The 16,354-nt window shown below is 47.6% G+C and overlaps 1 protein-coding gene across 1 annotated transcript; it reads left to right on the plus strand.

The window, feature by feature from the left end:
- Positions 1-4,305: 4,305 nt before the first annotated feature.
- Positions 4,306-16,023, plus strand: LOC121437240 (nuclear RNA export factor 2-like). The gene is given in 21 exon segments (XM_041637109.1): positions 4,306-4,358; positions 6,600-6,743; positions 6,974-7,124; positions 7,405-7,488; positions 7,602-7,706; positions 7,817-7,897; positions 8,028-8,097; positions 8,242-8,330; positions 8,435-8,542; positions 8,679-8,788; positions 10,220-10,256; positions 10,638-10,706; positions 10,793-10,848; positions 10,995-11,078; positions 11,216-11,274; positions 11,401-11,516; positions 11,604-11,646; positions 12,213-12,288; positions 12,823-13,005; positions 15,808-15,868; positions 15,988-16,023. Coding segments are annotated over 21 exon segments (1,815 nt in total).
- The last annotated feature ends 331 nt before the right edge of the window (positions 16,024-16,354 follow it).

Genomic DNA, 16,354 nt, shown 5'->3' on the forward strand with positions numbered 1-16,354 from the left:
AATTATTAGATGTTTAGCAGGCCATCACTGGCAGGGACTAAGACAGAAACAAAGCAAGAAGTCCTAGACATGAAGTGTGGTGGGGAAAAACACAAACAGATACGTGCAGATGCTCAGACATATAGCCAAACACTCTCATAATAGCATCCAGACAGGCAAGCAAAGGAACTTCCCCACACAGTTCAGACATAGAGACACCCCAAAGTTCATAAACCAGCTTTTATTCCAACACAGACACAGTCTTAAACATGCACAAACTCTCTCTCTCTCTCTCTCTCTCTCTCTCTCTCTCTCTCTCTCGTATAACTACGTGTGTGAACATGAACAGGTGAGTTTAGCCCACTCTGTTTTTCTTCTTCCTGCTGTCTGTCTCTAGCAGGGTGTGCTCTGACAGTCAGCCATTGAACCCTGGCTACATAAACTAGTCCCTGTTCATTGTCCACACTGTTATGATGGAGAAATGGACATTTTCCCCAGTTTAGTCCACTGATGGACTCTTTATTAAGCATCTCCTTACACATGAAACACTTATCTTTGATGCCCCAGACATCCTGCCCTCCCACACACTCACAACTTCCTTAAACATCTTCCCACTTACCCATTCATCAAACTATCCACACAGCTACCCACACCTACTTCCAGCCATCCATCCAGTACCTTTCCATGCACACATTAATCCATCTCTCTACCTCTTTACCACTCATCCACGTCTAAATGTGTATTTATTTTTCCATCATTCTTTTTTTTTATTGTTCGAGACAGGGTCCTCCATCATTCTTACTCTTCCACCAGACCATCTGTCCCCGTCCTACAAACTCCCCTGGGAAAATACTGTGTAGTGTCTGGAGAAAGCCTGTACTCTGCTTGCTTGTCTGTAAGAGCTCCCAAGTGAGTGTAGGCAGCAGCTCGTATCTGCAGTCTTCTCGGGTGAAGCATCCTCTGGAGGTCTGTGCATCACCACTGTCTCCACACCAAGAGCTCTGCCTACATATGTGTGTTCTGTGGTGAATGGAATTTGGTTTGTGCCCATCGTCTGTATCTGTGTTGTGCTTGTCATATTTGTGTATGAAGTGCATTGTGTGTGTGGACACATATATTATCAATCGTGCTGTGTGTTGTGAGAATGCTATTTGTTGAGCAATGTATACAATATATGTGGATACGATGATGTCTGCTGTGTTGAATGGTATATTGTGGTTTCAATGTTTTCTGAAGGATAAGTGGGTTGTAATACAGATGCTGAGTATTGTATACTGTATGTGTGTTGAATCTGCAGGCTTTGAGTGACGGGAAAATGCAGACTCCTATCCTTGTTACCTGGCATCTGGGCATAAAAGTCACTCCCTTGGACTACCTGGCATTCAGGTTGCCATGGAAACCACGTGGAATGTGGGTAGATAAGCACATAGGCAAGTCCTAGGCATTAGCAGGAGGGTTTCTTCTGCCCCCTTGAGGCTTTTCTGCCACCTCTGTACAGAGATTTGTGACTCACCAGCCCGTGCTCCAGCAAAGAAAGCCGTGGAGCTGACTCAGGTTCCCCCTCCAATAGCACCAGGTCTCCCCACCGTGTCAGCCCTGGACAGTCCCCACGGGGATGGCTCTGCTTGAGAGGCAGTGTACACCGTTTGTGCAGCAGGGATGCCCATATAGGCTCGCACCCCACAGCTCTCTAGGCCTCGGCTCTTCAGGCTGTCTGTCCTTCCCAGCCAGGGCAGACTGCCTCTTACCCAGGTGTCTGCCCAAAGCACTGGTCCTGCAGGGGTCTACACTGAATGGCTCCTGGCTCTCTACCTCACTGCCCCTGCCAGGGGCTGGGTGGCCAGAACTCCCACTGTGTGGAGGCAGGAAGGGAGCCTGCACAGCTGCAGTTGTCCAGATGTTGGGAGAGGCCTGGAAGGGTCTGGGTTCTGGGTAAAGGTTTACTCTCCTCTCACCTGACCCCATCTTAGCAACTGACTGCAAGAGTCGATAGAAAAGCCTGAGTTTTGCTGGAACCGGCAAACTGCAGCTGTGGCCAGAAGCTCTCAAAAGGCTGTGAACCTAACACCAAGCTTACTGGCTACATCTCCTTTGGGTGTAAGGCTCCTGCTAGTGTTTCCTCCCTCCTCCAGGAATAGGCCCACAGGCTGGGAAGGTGGTTCAGAGGATAAGAACACTTGCTGCTATAACATGAGAACCTGAATTTGAGCCACTAGAAGCCATGATAAAAGCCAGGAGTGGCTGCATCCACCCTTCTAATTCTAGCTCTGGCCATGCCAGAGGTTAGATACAGGAGGATGTGTTGGATTTTCTGGATCCCAGCGAGGCTTTATTTCAGTGAGAGGACCCTACCTCAAGAGAGTAAGCTGTAGAGTGATTGAGCGCGACACCCACTGATGTCCTCTGAGCCCCGCATATGGGCATCCTCTGAAGAAATGGTGGTGTAGACCTAGGTCCCTGGCTGTAATTTCCTAAGTGCCATTTTCCTAGGCATGAGGGACGAAGTAGAGAATTCTGTCAAGGATGCTATATAGCCTTCCCAGACATCTGAATACTATGGGATGCTATGGCTGTAGCTCACAGGGATGCTGCCATCGGGGAGAAAATAAACTTCTGTGGCCGACCTAGACCTATGGTCTCTGTAGAGAACACGAGTACCTTTGCTAAGTTCTTCTTTTATCTGTTTTTTTTTTCAATGTATGTTCTGTGGGTAGAATTTGGGGCCTTTTGCTTCTGCCCTTCCTGCTAGGTAATATATCAGCATCATAGGTCAAAAGATTAGGAGTGGTTGAAATTAATACACGCGGCAAAAGCCTTGCAATCACAGGACTACCTCAGCTACCCATCTGCGGCTGGTCACGTGGTCACGTGGCACGCTGCCATTGGGCGCATGTGCAAGTTCTCCCCCAAAGAGCCTGAGACCTCCGAACCCGGACTGAGCATGTCCAACACCCACGCCAAGCCTGCTCTCTGGGTTCAGGTGGTCATGTGACTACGCCCCCTCCTTTTCGCCTCAAGAATTCAGCTAGGCCCTTTCTGTGTTTGTGGTGGATTCGTACCTCCAGCCACGGAAAACCTTCAGAGCTCTTGCCTTGCCGTTGCCCTTGCTAAGGAAAAGGCTTGGTCAGGCTGTAGCTTAAATTCCCTATGTGTCCACGACACATTAAGGTACTTCAGTCTGACTATCTAAGCCCTCTTTTATGGTAGGAGGCCCACCAGCTGTTCTCTGGGATTTACTCTGGGGAGGGCTTAAAGTAGATGCTACACAGTCATAAGAGAGGGCTTTCTGTAGTGCTGGTGGGAGGACTTTCTGATGGTGGTCAAATGTTTACAAGCCTGACCCAGAACAAGGGGCGTGCGGAGCCTTCCTCTGACCCTGGTCTCAGAAGAGGTCCCATGGAGAGTCAGGCCCAACAAGGCAAAGGGGTAGATAGAGCTGGAGAGGGAGGTTGAGAATGAGCACCACCAGCGAGGGTTTAAAGACTGGTACTCAGCTCTGCAGGGCAGGACTCCTTAATCAAGATAGGATCACCTTTCCTTGCCCCACCCCACCCCACCCCACCCCCAACTGTGGTCATTGCCCTGCCAGATTTTCCGCCTGTTCTGTAGTAAAATGCCACTCTTCTGACCAGAAGGAGGCTTTCTACTCGCCAGTGCCCGTAGAGTTCATTTCGGGAAGAGGAAGAGGTCTTCCTTTCCCTGCAGCCTCTCCCTTTGCTGCCGCCGCGCCCTGACTTCTTTTTCCACCAAGCTTCCTGAGCTCTTATCCTGGGATGAGCAGGGATCTGGAAGAAGAGATGGTCAGAGAAGGGAAAGGAGGTTGGGCACAAAGGAGACATTGGACTTTTGTAAAGCTTGAGATTTTAATGAGCTTGCCAACATGGCGACAGAGTAGACATTCTGAATTCCTTAATTTGAAACTTAATTTCAAAGTGGTGGTTGGCAGAGGTTTCCTCACCCTCTAGTGTTCAAGCTCTCCTTAGGCCAGTGACACACTGAGATTTCCATCTTCTTTACTAAGCATTGTTCCTTGGATCCCTTGTTCCCAGCTCCCGTTTCATCCTCCAGACAGAAAGTGGTAGTGTGAAGAGACATATGGATGAAATCTAAGGGATGCCTTGGGTCCATTGTGAAGGGAGTAGCAGATGAGTACAGCTGAGTAGGCAGCAACATGGTGCCTTCGTGCATGAGGGTGAAAAACATGATTTCCAGGTGCCTGAAGAATGTTGCCCTAGTTTGTATGACATAGAGCTGAAGTAACCCATTTTTCCTACCACTTCTCCTTTCTAAGCTTCTTCAGACTACCAAGACCAAGAGACAAGAGAGATGGACTCCATTGAAAGGAAGCAGAGGACCTACAGATACACAGGTAAAGACAAGTCCTCAATGCTCTATGTGCTTATGTAGTATGCTCATGGCAAACTATAGTTGTCAGGGTGCAGGTGGACTAACTTGCGTGTCAAATATTTTTAATTTTTTAATTTACTTTTTGTTGCGTGCCTGGGTGTGTGTCTGCCTGTGTGTGTGCCCCTTGTGCCTGCAGGTGGCATTGGAAGCCAGAAGAGGTGGCCAGTCTCTCTGGAGCTGGAGCTTCCAGATGGCTCCGAGCTGCCTGATATGGCTGCTAGGAAATGAACCCAGGTTCTCTGCAAGAAAAGCAAGTGGTCCTAACCACTGAACTCTCTCTCTGGCACCTAAATGGTTTTTCTTTTATATTCTTGCTGTCTATCACTTTGATTCTGGAATCACCACCGCTATCCAGGTATGGCAATATAACCAGAGCATTCAGGAAGTGGATGGGCACTAATGTGTTTTTGTCTACAGTGTCCCTCCCCATAGAATTCCTCTATGACTGCTAGCTTTATAATCTCTGTGTTTGGTGATTCACAGTAGAGGCCCTTGATGAGGATGGTATCTGGAACTGTGGCCTTTGGAAAGATTAACTTTAACCATGCTCCTCAGTAGAAGTGTTTTTGAAGCATTCTTGGGTCCCACACAATGGTTGGGAATCATCCTACTCAATATGTGGGACACAATGCATCCAGAACATCTGGATTTTTCTCCGGTTTCTCACAGTCTGCTATTTCCTTCAGTCCACCAGTTTTTAACATTCTGAAGTCGCAGGTGAGATGTGTAACTTCAGGTTCTCATCAATAGGAGAGCATGGCTTTTGTCTCTACTGAGCCCACCTCTTGTCCTAGCCCCACTTCCAACATGAATGTTTCATGTTCTTTGCCAATTGAACTTCCATGAAAAGGATCTGGTTGGCTAACATTCACCTAATGCCCCCAATCAAGTTGTTTTTAGCCAACTGTTTTATACACACACACACACACACACACACACACACGCACGCACACACACACACATCATAGACTCAAAGATCTTTAACACGATGGGCTTCAAAGTTCAAAACCCAGTTGCAGAACTTTGAAGAAGGGACAGGCAAGATTTGATGCTTGCCTCACAACAAAATCAAGCACTCTTACTGCTGCATGGAAGACAGAGACTGAGATAGCATGGGAAAATGCAAAGGCAGCCTTGGAATAACCCAGGGAACAGCTTGAGAGACCTGGTCAGGGTAACACCCATGGCAAAGATGAAAGGAGGTAGTCTCCGGCAGTGTTTTCAAGGTGAAGCCAGGAGAATTTTCTTAGCAGTTAGATGTAGCCTATGGAATAGAGAGAAGTTCTCTATACTCCTCCTGTCCTTCCTCTCCTAGAATGTTTGTCTGATTCTACTTTGAATTTACATCCGTGCTAATTACACTGATGTGGAGCACAAGTGTTATTTTTATTTCATGTTGTTTACAAATAAGGGAAAATAGAGTAAAAGAAAAGCCAAAACAAGCTTTAGAAAGCTTGAACAGAAGAATCGGGCTGCACGTTTTCATAGGGCATCTGTAACAATTAGAATTACAGTTCCAGCATGATTTATTGCAGTGACTATTTTTCTACTGAATGCTTTAGAATGCTGTAAAAAGTGTATATAAACATATTTTGTGGGGCACTTTTGAGTTTTCCATTGAATTTCCCAATATGCCTGTCCAATCTCCAGCATCAACTCCCAACAAACTTATGGATAGCTCAAGTTGAGATTCTGGGAGGGCACACAGGTTACCTGGTGACAGTATAAGAGGCTACTGCCTCAGTCTCCACTGCTATTAAGGGAGTGTACAGCTTGGTGAGTGTGGCAGGGCCAATTAAGTGAGTGACTGGATTGCTGTGGTGAGAAGGGGCTTTGTGTGGCTGTTAACATTAGAGAATCCCTGGATGGGGCCAGGTTAGCTTAGCTTCCTGATATGTGATTTGTGTCTGATCCACACCATGGGTCAAGTACACTCCACTTGTGTTCATCACAAACTCTGCCCTACTGTTTTAAAATTGTCCAACAGGCCCCTTCCTCTTGCAGCCTGATTGTTGTGACTGTTGTAGGAGTTTGTCCACTGGGTGTTTTTGATTTGTCCTTTGGGGACAACTGGCACATTCCTTGCCCTCCATGGAGCCGTTCCCACAGTGCAGCATGTGATAACTGGACCACTGATGTGTTTTCTAACTTTCATCCTTTCCCATTTCAGAATCCTACCGTGGTAAAAACCGTGTTCTTCTGGGAAGAAAGAGAGACTACGTATCTTCACTGGGTCATACTGGCAAAAGGAAAGGTCATTATGAACACATGGGGTATGTGCTCCAGCCTTCAAAATCCTGAGGTGATGGTAGAAATGCGGAGATAAGAGATGTTCTCTGGGACCCCTCAGTAAGATAGTAAGAGACCAGGCAGCCTGGTTAGTGGGTAGCGGCCCCTTGGACTGTGCAGCTCTTTTATCTGCTCTTTCTCTGTGGTCTTCTCTCCCTGGGAAACTGGAGATCCAGTGCTCCATAGATGAGGGATGGTGGCTGAGCAATCCTAATTGTGCACTTGCTATCCATGAGGGAAGTGAGGGTGCATGCAAGAATTTCTTAGCGTTTATCGGCACTCCCTAACTCTTCCGTAGCACACCTTATGCTGTGCGACCTAAGAATAGAGAGGACCAGCATAGGGAGGACCAAATCCAGATCACAGTGTGGAAAGATGGCAGATCTCAAAAGAGAGAAGTGGGGCAGCACCAAGAAGATGGAACACTGGGGAGCTGGTTCAAGGTCACGGTGAGTGGCTTGGTGCCCACTGCATTAGACTATTCTGAAACCCAACAGAAGGAAACTCATAATAAACAAGACAAATCAGTTTCCTGGAGGGAGGAGAGTGACTGCGTGGACAGAGTGTGGGTCTAGATCTGTGTTGGGCACGAAACAAAGCGCAGTGCCAGAGGCCCCGTGGCCGTTCTTTGTAGCTAGCTAGGTCAGGAAAGAAGTCAGCAGTATGTTCGCTCTCCTCCGGGAGTCAATGCTGTCTCTCTTCTGTCTTGTTCCTTGTTTGTAAATTTAGATTCCGTGTGGCAGAAAGGCTGACAAGACACAGCTAATGAAATCCATCCACAGCCTCTGCAGCGTGCCCTTCACCGCGGTGGATGTAAGAGAAGATGGGGAAGCTAGCTAGAATGGCTTGGGAGGTGGAACAGGCCAGGCTCAGCAGGGAGCAAGGGCCTCTTCAGGACCACTTTCCCTTCTTTCTCCCCTCGCAAGTTCCAGTTTGAGAGACACCAGATCCGGTTCTTTGTCCAGGATGCTAGCACTGCCTGTGCCTTGAAGGATGTCAGCTACAAGATATGTGATGAGGACAGTTACAAGGTGTGTGCTGGAGGCATTCTCTTTAACTGGCCCTGGCACAGGCCCAGTGCTGGGAGTACCATCTTTGGGATTAGCGTTCCTGGTGCTCACTCTTTCTCTCCTCCCCACAGATACCTATTTTTGTCAATCCCTCAGAAGTGCCCTACTCTGTGCAAAATAGGCTCACGCAAGTACAAATGGAGCAGCTAAAGGTAAATTAGTCTGAAGGCAGTGTATGTATTCACTTCCCAGACCCAGCTCTCCTTCCCCTCAGTCCCCGAAGTTCCCAACACCATGACCCACAATACCACAGAGCCGCCCTTTCCATCTGTGTCTCTGCAGCTGGCCCTAAAGAAAAGATATGATGTTTCCCAGCATGCTCTGGACCTCCAAAATCTCTACTTAGACCCAGGTATTGATGGCAGCAATCACTGTATGTTCCAGGTCTGCCTAGGAAGAAGGCATACATGTGGTAGCCTGTGAAGGGGTCTGTTCTGGGGTTGATTCAGACAGACCCCTCTCTGCTTTCTGATTCCTCCTTCTCCTTCTCCTGCAGACTTGTTGGATCAGAAAATAGATATGGTTCTGAGCCGAAGAAGCTGCATGACTGCTGCCCTTCAGATCATCCAAGAGGATTTCCCTGAGGTGTTGATGTTTGGGTGGAGGGCCAGAAATGATGGGGTGGAGGGCAGAAGTGTCTCTGAGGCTCTTGACAGTAACGCTCTCTCGGTAACTCTTGTTTCCCAAAGCTGCTCTCCTTGAACTTGAGCTGCAACAGACTGTTTCGGTTAGACAGCCTGTTTGATGTGGGAGAGAAGGCACCTCAAGTCAAGACCCTGAACCTCTCTGAAAACAAGGTGAGCAGAGTCCACTGGGGTTGAGGATGAGGCAGACAAAGTGGCCCGTGAGTGGAAGCAGACAGACATGGGTCCTGAACTGCAATGATGGCTGCCTTTGCCTGGGACACCTTTACCAGCTCCCATTCTTTCTCAGCTAAAGACAGTGTGGGAGCTGGAGAAGGTGAAGGGGCTGAAGCTGGAAGAGCTGTGGCTGGAAGGGAACCCCTTGTGCAGCACCTTTCCAGACCATTCTGCCTATGTCAGGTACGTCATGCCAGCTACAACTTCTGCTTCAGGGATACCATTGCCTCCTGATGGCCTGAGAAACTCTCTGTGGGAGGAGTCAGGCCTGGCCCTCAGGGAAGGCATCATGGCCCCCCTCTCCCTTCTCTGTACTTGGAAATGCCCACAGGCCTCCTTTGCTTCTGCCCTGCCTGATCCACCTCACCTAGTGTGGGCAGTGTTTCCCTTGAGTGAGTTTTCAGCGTCTTCCAGCAGGCCCTGCCATGCCTCATCTCAACAGCAGATCTCTTTCCTGCTCCTAAGAGGAGGCACCAGATCTTGTTCCTGAATGTTCCCTCATTTGTCCCAGGCTGCCCTGGAGATTGCCCTGTTCCAGGCTGAGGGCTGAGGTCCTGGGTGATGCTGACATGGTCCTTGCTTTCTCTGGACTAATTCTGGCATCTCTGTCTTCCTTGGGGGGAAACCTGGGCTCTATGGATAAGGGATCCAGGAGTGAGCCATGACTGGGGAGCTGAAGACTTCCTGGGTCAGGAAGAGAAGGCAGAATGCAGCAGAGGTTTAGGAGGCAGAAGGACTGGCCTCCTTGATGCCTTCCTCCCTCCTTCCTTCCCTGTCTGTACCTATGGACCAACCTTCCTGGCTCATCATTCTTCCTAGTCTATAAGAGTAGCCTTGGGTTGCCTGAGACAAGCAACTTGATTCCTTAGATAAGACCGTAGCCCCTCCATCCCATGCTGAGGTAAGGACTCACATATCACTTCTTCCTCTTTTGGAAAATGGTTTCTGCCTCCAAGGAGGCTTTTAGTCCTCAGCTCACTGAGGAAATAGTACGGTGCATGTTTCCAGTCCTGCTTGGGATCCCTGGGCTAGCCAAGCAAAAGGGAAAGAAATGGCAGCAACAGGGGGAACCCCCTTTTCCTCTGTTCCGCGGGCCCACTACACCAGGCATCTTTTGTTATCACCTTTGCATTGTTTCCTCTGGCTTTGTTGCCTTTCTTCTCCCATATCTCTACCATATATTCCTTGCTCCCCTGATTCCCTTTCTGTCTCTGTCTACCACCCCCTACCCACTGTCTTCTGTGTGTATTCTGAGCCCTGCCTCAAACACCTTCATCCCTCAGCATCCCAGAGAATGCTGGACACCATTCAAAGTGGTAGGGCCTGAGATCCTGTTCCTTTAATGGCCTTCTGTGGACCTTCCTGAGACTGGGAAAGAAAGCAGGGAGAAGAAAGGATCCCTGAATACTGGGCTTCCAGTATGGCTCCTTGTGACCCTAGAAAAGGGGGCCAGTGCCGTATGGGTGGGAGCCAACCAATGGTTGGGCAGCAGGGAAAGGGCCAGAGGAGAACTGGATGAAGAATCAGAAAATGGATGGTGTGGTGGGGGCAGGGGAGAAATTCTGCCTAAGCCAGAACTGTCAATCACTTCTGTGGCCTTTTCTTTTTGAACAGTGCTGTCCTGGACTGTTTCCCAGAGTTGTCTCGCCTGGTATGTTCCTACCTTCACCATTGCCTCCTCTTCCTCATGTAATCGACCTCCGCTTTTAATCCCAGCCCCTTTGCGTCTTGCCTACATAATGTGTTTGCCTAAGACAGTCATACATTTTCAATGGCATGGATTCCAAAAAAAATAATCTGAATTCTGTTCTATAATTATACACACAAACAAAGCATCCCCAGTCACCAAACACTCCTACAAAGCACATATGATAGGGACTTACAGTACCTGCTATGGTCTCACAACCCAAGGATTTCCTGACCACTTTATACCTAGTCTCTGAGTCAAGGTTCCCCCTGGGTCTCTTCGTTCCATTGACATCCAGTGCTACCTCTCTGGCATGCATTCCCAGCCTCCTCCTTCTCTTCTCAGGATGGCAAGAAGTTACCACTTTCAAGTGTAATGGACACTGAAGAACCTCAGTTAATAAGGCCCTGCAAGGTGAGGAAGAAGGATGAAGAGAGATTTATGATGTTGCCAGCAATGCTCTTAGTAGACCCTGCATCTGAAATGGCTTTGTATTTTAGGAGAGCTTTAATGGTTCTGAGGCCATAAAGAATCAAGTACAGCAATTCCTGCGGGAGTAAGTACAGGTGGAACCTGAAAGATGGAAGGCAAGGAGTTGGCTAAGCTGAGGCACCTTAGCACAGGGCTGCTTGGAGATCTTTTCGGGTCACCTTTGACCTGGCCAAAGATATAGCCCGTTCCACCCATCTCCACACACCACAGGTATTACTTGATCTATGACTATGGAAACCGCCAGAATCTCCTCAGCGTTTACGATGAACAGGCCTGTTTCTCCCTGACCATTCTGTGAGTATCACAGTGCATGCTCTGTTCTGGAACAGTGTGACTCCACCTCCCACTCCCACACAAAGTAGACACAACTGACCCCCAGGAAGTGTCTGCACTGGCTGGACCCCCCACCTCTTGTTCCTCTTTCCTCCTAGGAGTGGCATGTGTAAATACTTGAAGAATGAAGTGGACATGAAGAATCCCAAGGAGTTCCGTAAGTGTGTGATGAGGAGACCCGGTAGAGTGGAGAAACTGGGCGTGTAGAGGAGGTAATCATAGAGGCCATGGACCAGGGTATAATAGACAAATCCCTGACCTTTGCTTCTTCACACCTCTATAGACCATCAGAGGCAGGTGCTGAAGTACAGAAAACAAGACATTGTGGACTTTCTCGGGGCGTTACCCCAAACCCTGCATGCCTTCAGTGCTTTCCAGGTGGACATGTGCTTCCAGACGGTAAGCACCAGCTTCTGCCTTGGTGCAGATCCCTATGTGGTTAGACAGTTTAGCAACATCCTGAGCCCAAGCCTTCTTCCCTTTCAGGAGACGATGCTCTGTTTTTCTGTCAAAGGGTTTTTCAAGGAGGGTGAGTGTCTGCAGAATCCGCTCTCCAGACCCTATCCCACTCCCTGTCCTGGATATGGATCCCTGACTCCCCCAGGTCCCCTCATTGTGTGCCTTTCCTTCCTGATGTCCCTTGTGCTCTTCTGCCCACAGCACCCTGCCCATAGACCATCCTAGTCTGACCGAGGGCTGTGCCTGTCTACCCCACAGCTCCTGGGTGAGGGAGCTGTGGGGTTGGTAGCTCTCATTCCAGATCCTTACTTTGACTTTGGGCCAGTTGCTTAACCTCTGCATTTCCACATTTGCAAATGGCGCTTATTAAACTGCCCTCCCACCCCCGTAAGGAGACCAAGTGAACACGAAAGTGATGTTTACAGGGTCCAGCATGGAGTAGAGGACTCATCAATGGAAGTGGATCATTCCCCATGTTACCACCCCCTCTCCATTCTCAGCACGGAGCCCTGACTCCAAGCCAATAGTTGACCAGTCCTGAGCCCTTTTACCATAAGATCCTGATTGGGGACTGTCCTGTGAGGGTGCAAAACATGGATAACTCTAAGGATGTTTTATTGTTTCTTGTCCTCGAAGTGGAGGAGAGCTCTCAGGGATGCATTCATGCCTTCATGCGTACCTTCATTGCTACCCTTGACAGGAGGAATTCAAAGTAAGTGCAGTGTGGTGAGTTCCACCCCAGCTTGGAGCCAGAAGCAAGACAGTGCAGTGGTACCATTCTCTGGGGGTAATCTCACAGTATTGGAAGGTCAAGAGGTAGCTCGATCAAAGGATCAGCATGGCCTAGCAATTAAGAGCTAGGGCACCAGTGTTGGAATACCAGTTTTCTTTCTGATCCTAACAGTCAGTAACAGTCACCTTGACACCATTAACTGAACTATCCAGGAGGCTTTGATTCTTCCTCTGAAAATGGAAATGAGGGGAACCAGGTTCTTTTCCTGTTGTGTAGGGTAACTGCATGGTGGTTAAATCTCTCCAAATCCAATGGCACTGGAGGACAATCTTTCACAGGGGTTGGTGGCGGTGTTCTCTGGGAAGCAGCCAAGAATTTGACTAGGCAAATCAAACAGGCACATGGGGGTGAGGAATGCAGTTGCTGAGTTGCAGTGGTTAAAGAGGGTCCTGGCTGGGGCAGTGGAGAGATTGTCCACCAGTCCAGGCGTCTCAGGGAATGACTCTCCTCCAGCCTGTGCATTGTGAATGACCAACTTCTTGTGAGGAATCCAAGCCCTGATGAGGCCCAGGGTGCCTCTGAAATACTCTTGCCTACATCATGCGCCAGCTTCAAGCTCGCCCCCTCTCAAGAGCAGCAAAGAATGGCACAGGCTTTCTCCATCCAGTCGGGGATGAAACTCGAGTGGTCTCAGAAGTGAGTACTTGCTATAAATGTGGGCAGGATGGGTCTGGGGCAGAGGATGGAAATGCATAAGAGTGAGTAGTAGAATCTCAGGCAGCATATGAAAAAAGAAACTGCCTATATTTTGCAAATGCCTCTCAAACAAAAATTAAAATAGGAGCACCCTGAAAAAGTGGCGCCATTTTCGAGTAGGGTGTGTGAAAAAAAATTAAGGATAGTCCATTTTTAAATGTCCTCCCATTCCACTTGGAAAATCCAAAGGAATTCATTACATTAAACACCAGGGTGTAAAGATTTAAGAAATCAATTGTATCTCGGTATACTTGCAATAAATACCCAAAGGGAAGCAAATCCATTTAGAACAGCATCCAAAAGAATAAAATGCTTAGGCACTAACATAACAAAAGAGGGCATGGGAGAAGTGTTGGTGGGTAAAATGGCTTTTTGTGCAAGTGTCAGGACCACACCCCACATGGTCCTGTGACTTCCACACATGCACCATTGGGCTTGTACACTACACTCACCGGAACACCTGTCTATGTGTGCTCATCTCTCCCTACACACACACACTCGAGAGCACACACAAAGCACATACACAGATGGACACAGCTCATACTCTGATGTCTGAAAAATATGTCTAAAACTAAAAAAAAAAGGAAAGATGCCCCAAATAACAGAAAAAGAATATCCATATTTGTGAGGGCATGGCAATGCCAGTACCATCCAGAGGATTCTTCTGTTTCCTTGAAATCTCCCTCTAAGTACCAAATGGTTTCTTTGCAAAACTTGACATAGAGGGGCTGTTGAGTTAGCATAGCACTTAAGAGTGTTGGCTACTTTTCCTGAGGAGCCAGGTTCAGTTCCCACCACCTACATGGCTGCTTGCAACTATCTGTCCCTCCAGTTCCAGGGAATCCAACACCATTTTATGGCTTCAGTGGGCCCTTGTAGGCTGGTGGTGCACAGATATACACGCCGGCAAAACACCCATACACATAAAACAACATCAACTTTAGACATTTTCAAATTGACATGGTGATCCCGATGTTCTTGAGGAAATGCGGTGGGCCTGAACTACCCCCAGACAACTTGGAGTAAAAAGAACAAAGTTAAAAGAGGCACAGCTCCCAGATGAAAAGCCAGCTGCAAAGCTACATCGAATGAGGCTATATGTGCTTGCATGAGTGGCATTGGTTTGGCATGTACAGAAAAACCTCCCACTCTGATGGTCAGTAGATAGTATATAACCAAGACTATCACATTGTCATTACTGCAGACTAAGGTAATGGTATCTTTTCAACACATGACACTGAGAGAACTGGGTGTTCACTTCAAGAAATAGTGAACTTTGACACACACCCTCAACAATACCTGCACACCTTCAAGAAATAGTGAACTTTGACACACACCCTCAACAATACCTGCACACCCTGTGCAAAGAGCGGCCATGCATAGAGAGGATCCAAGATTAAGTGTTACTCCAACTACAGTACCCAAGGAACAAAACATAGACATAAATCTTCATGGCCTTGAATTAGGTTGCCAAGTATTGGCTGTGACACCAAAAGCCAAAGCAGCCAAAGAAATGATGGCAAATTGGACTCCATCACAAATCAGTGCAACAGCAGTTGTCACCGGGGAAGTGCAAAGGCACCAGACAGAATGAGAGAAAGACAGGCAGACCACATATCTAATAAGAATACAGAAAGAATACCCTTAGTAGACCACAGTAAAAAGGCAAACAGCACAACTGAGATTGGGGAAAGGATTTGAACAAAACAGATGTGCAGATGGCCTACAGGCACAAACATTTTTTTTCTCATTACTCTTAGTTATTGGAGAAATGTAACTTAAACTGTCATGGTTCATCTTCAGTGTCTTCATGTTGGATGGAGAGGTGCCTAGGAGATTACTAAACCACACTGGGAAGGAAGGAGAGACAGAGAGACATAAACAGAGAGGGAGAGGGGCGTGGGTGCAGGGTATAGGATCTGTCACACCATTCCTCAAAATGTTAAACATCGAGTTGCCACATGGCCCAATAATCCACTACAAAGTACAAACTACAATCATCAAAACCATGTTTCATCCAAAACTTGCATGCTGATAACAATGTTATATTATTTATAGTGGGCAGAGCAACTCCATTGTCTTCTTGCTCATGGATGGATATTTATATGGTATTTATATGTAATTATGTAATGTGGTATATATTACAATAGGATTTTTTGACACTGCATTTTATTCTTTACAGAACATTTATTTAAACGATTTAGGATGGGGAAATTGGTAGAGATTGAAAGCACAATAGAACTTGCCAAGTTCTGGGACACATGGGAGAGTAGGGTCTGAGCTCCAGTAGTTCAGGAGTTTTCGTGTACAGCAAGAGGGCTGTTTTGGAATTAGTTGGGATTGCTAGAGTCTTGTGAGTGTGCTAGAAAATGACTGAGCAATGTGCACTTGAAATGGTAAGCACCCTGAGATGTGCCATACATACATCTTCCTTTAAAAATTAAAGATAAATTGTTTTTGAATTTCCACTTCCTTTTTTTTTGAGTTTCTCTTTTAGATGGGGTGTAGGGTGTGGGGTATTGGTATTGAGCTGTACTGTTCTTCGGGATAACCGTGTGTTTCTGCTTTGAATTCTGCTGAGCGTGAATGGTAACAGACATTGTGAGTTCTGCCGGGTTCTCCTCCACTATTTCTATTTGTCCCAACAAATGAGTAACATAGGTTAAGTGGTAGCATTCGTGGCCAGGGGATCTGTCCTGTGATAGTCACAGATGGAAGTCCCCTGTCCTTCTCCTGCCTCAGGTGCCTTGAGGACAATGAGTGGGACTACAACAGAGCTGCGGAGGTCTTCACTGTGCTCCAGGTGAGGTCTGGGTAGCAATATGGTTGTCTCTGATGCCTTCATCAAGATGGAGTCTAGGTGACCAGGGAATGGAACTCAGGGTACTGGGCTCTTCTGACGTCCTATCTCAATTGCTCCAGGCTGAAAACAAGATCCCAAAGGAATTCTTCAAATAGATGGCATAAAAGGAGCTCCAGGATGTCATCTTCCTCTTATATACACATCTCCTTTCTTTGTGTGTTTCTGAAGCCTTACCCATGACTCCAGCTATAAACGTGGCTGTCCACAAGGCCAAAATTAACATGTAGGCCAGATAATATAGCCACCCCAGGAGTCAATTGCTCTGTGTATTAACCCCAAATATGCCTGTTTATTTCTATAATAAAGAGTTACTTTGCACATTGTGTCCTGGATTCTTCTTCGCCTGTGTCGGCCATGAGTCAGAGGGGACAGGACTGAAGGGCCACATGATCACCAGAACCCAGTGAGGAGGCTTGATGTGGGTGT

Source organism: Microtus oregoni, unplaced genomic scaffold (assembly GCF_018167655.1).
Source record: "Microtus oregoni isolate MIOR12 unplaced genomic scaffold, Mior012 000050F_ref0000143, whole genome shotgun sequence".
NCBI classification, from domain to species: domain Eukaryota; kingdom Metazoa; phylum Chordata; class Mammalia; order Rodentia; family Cricetidae; genus Microtus; species Microtus oregoni.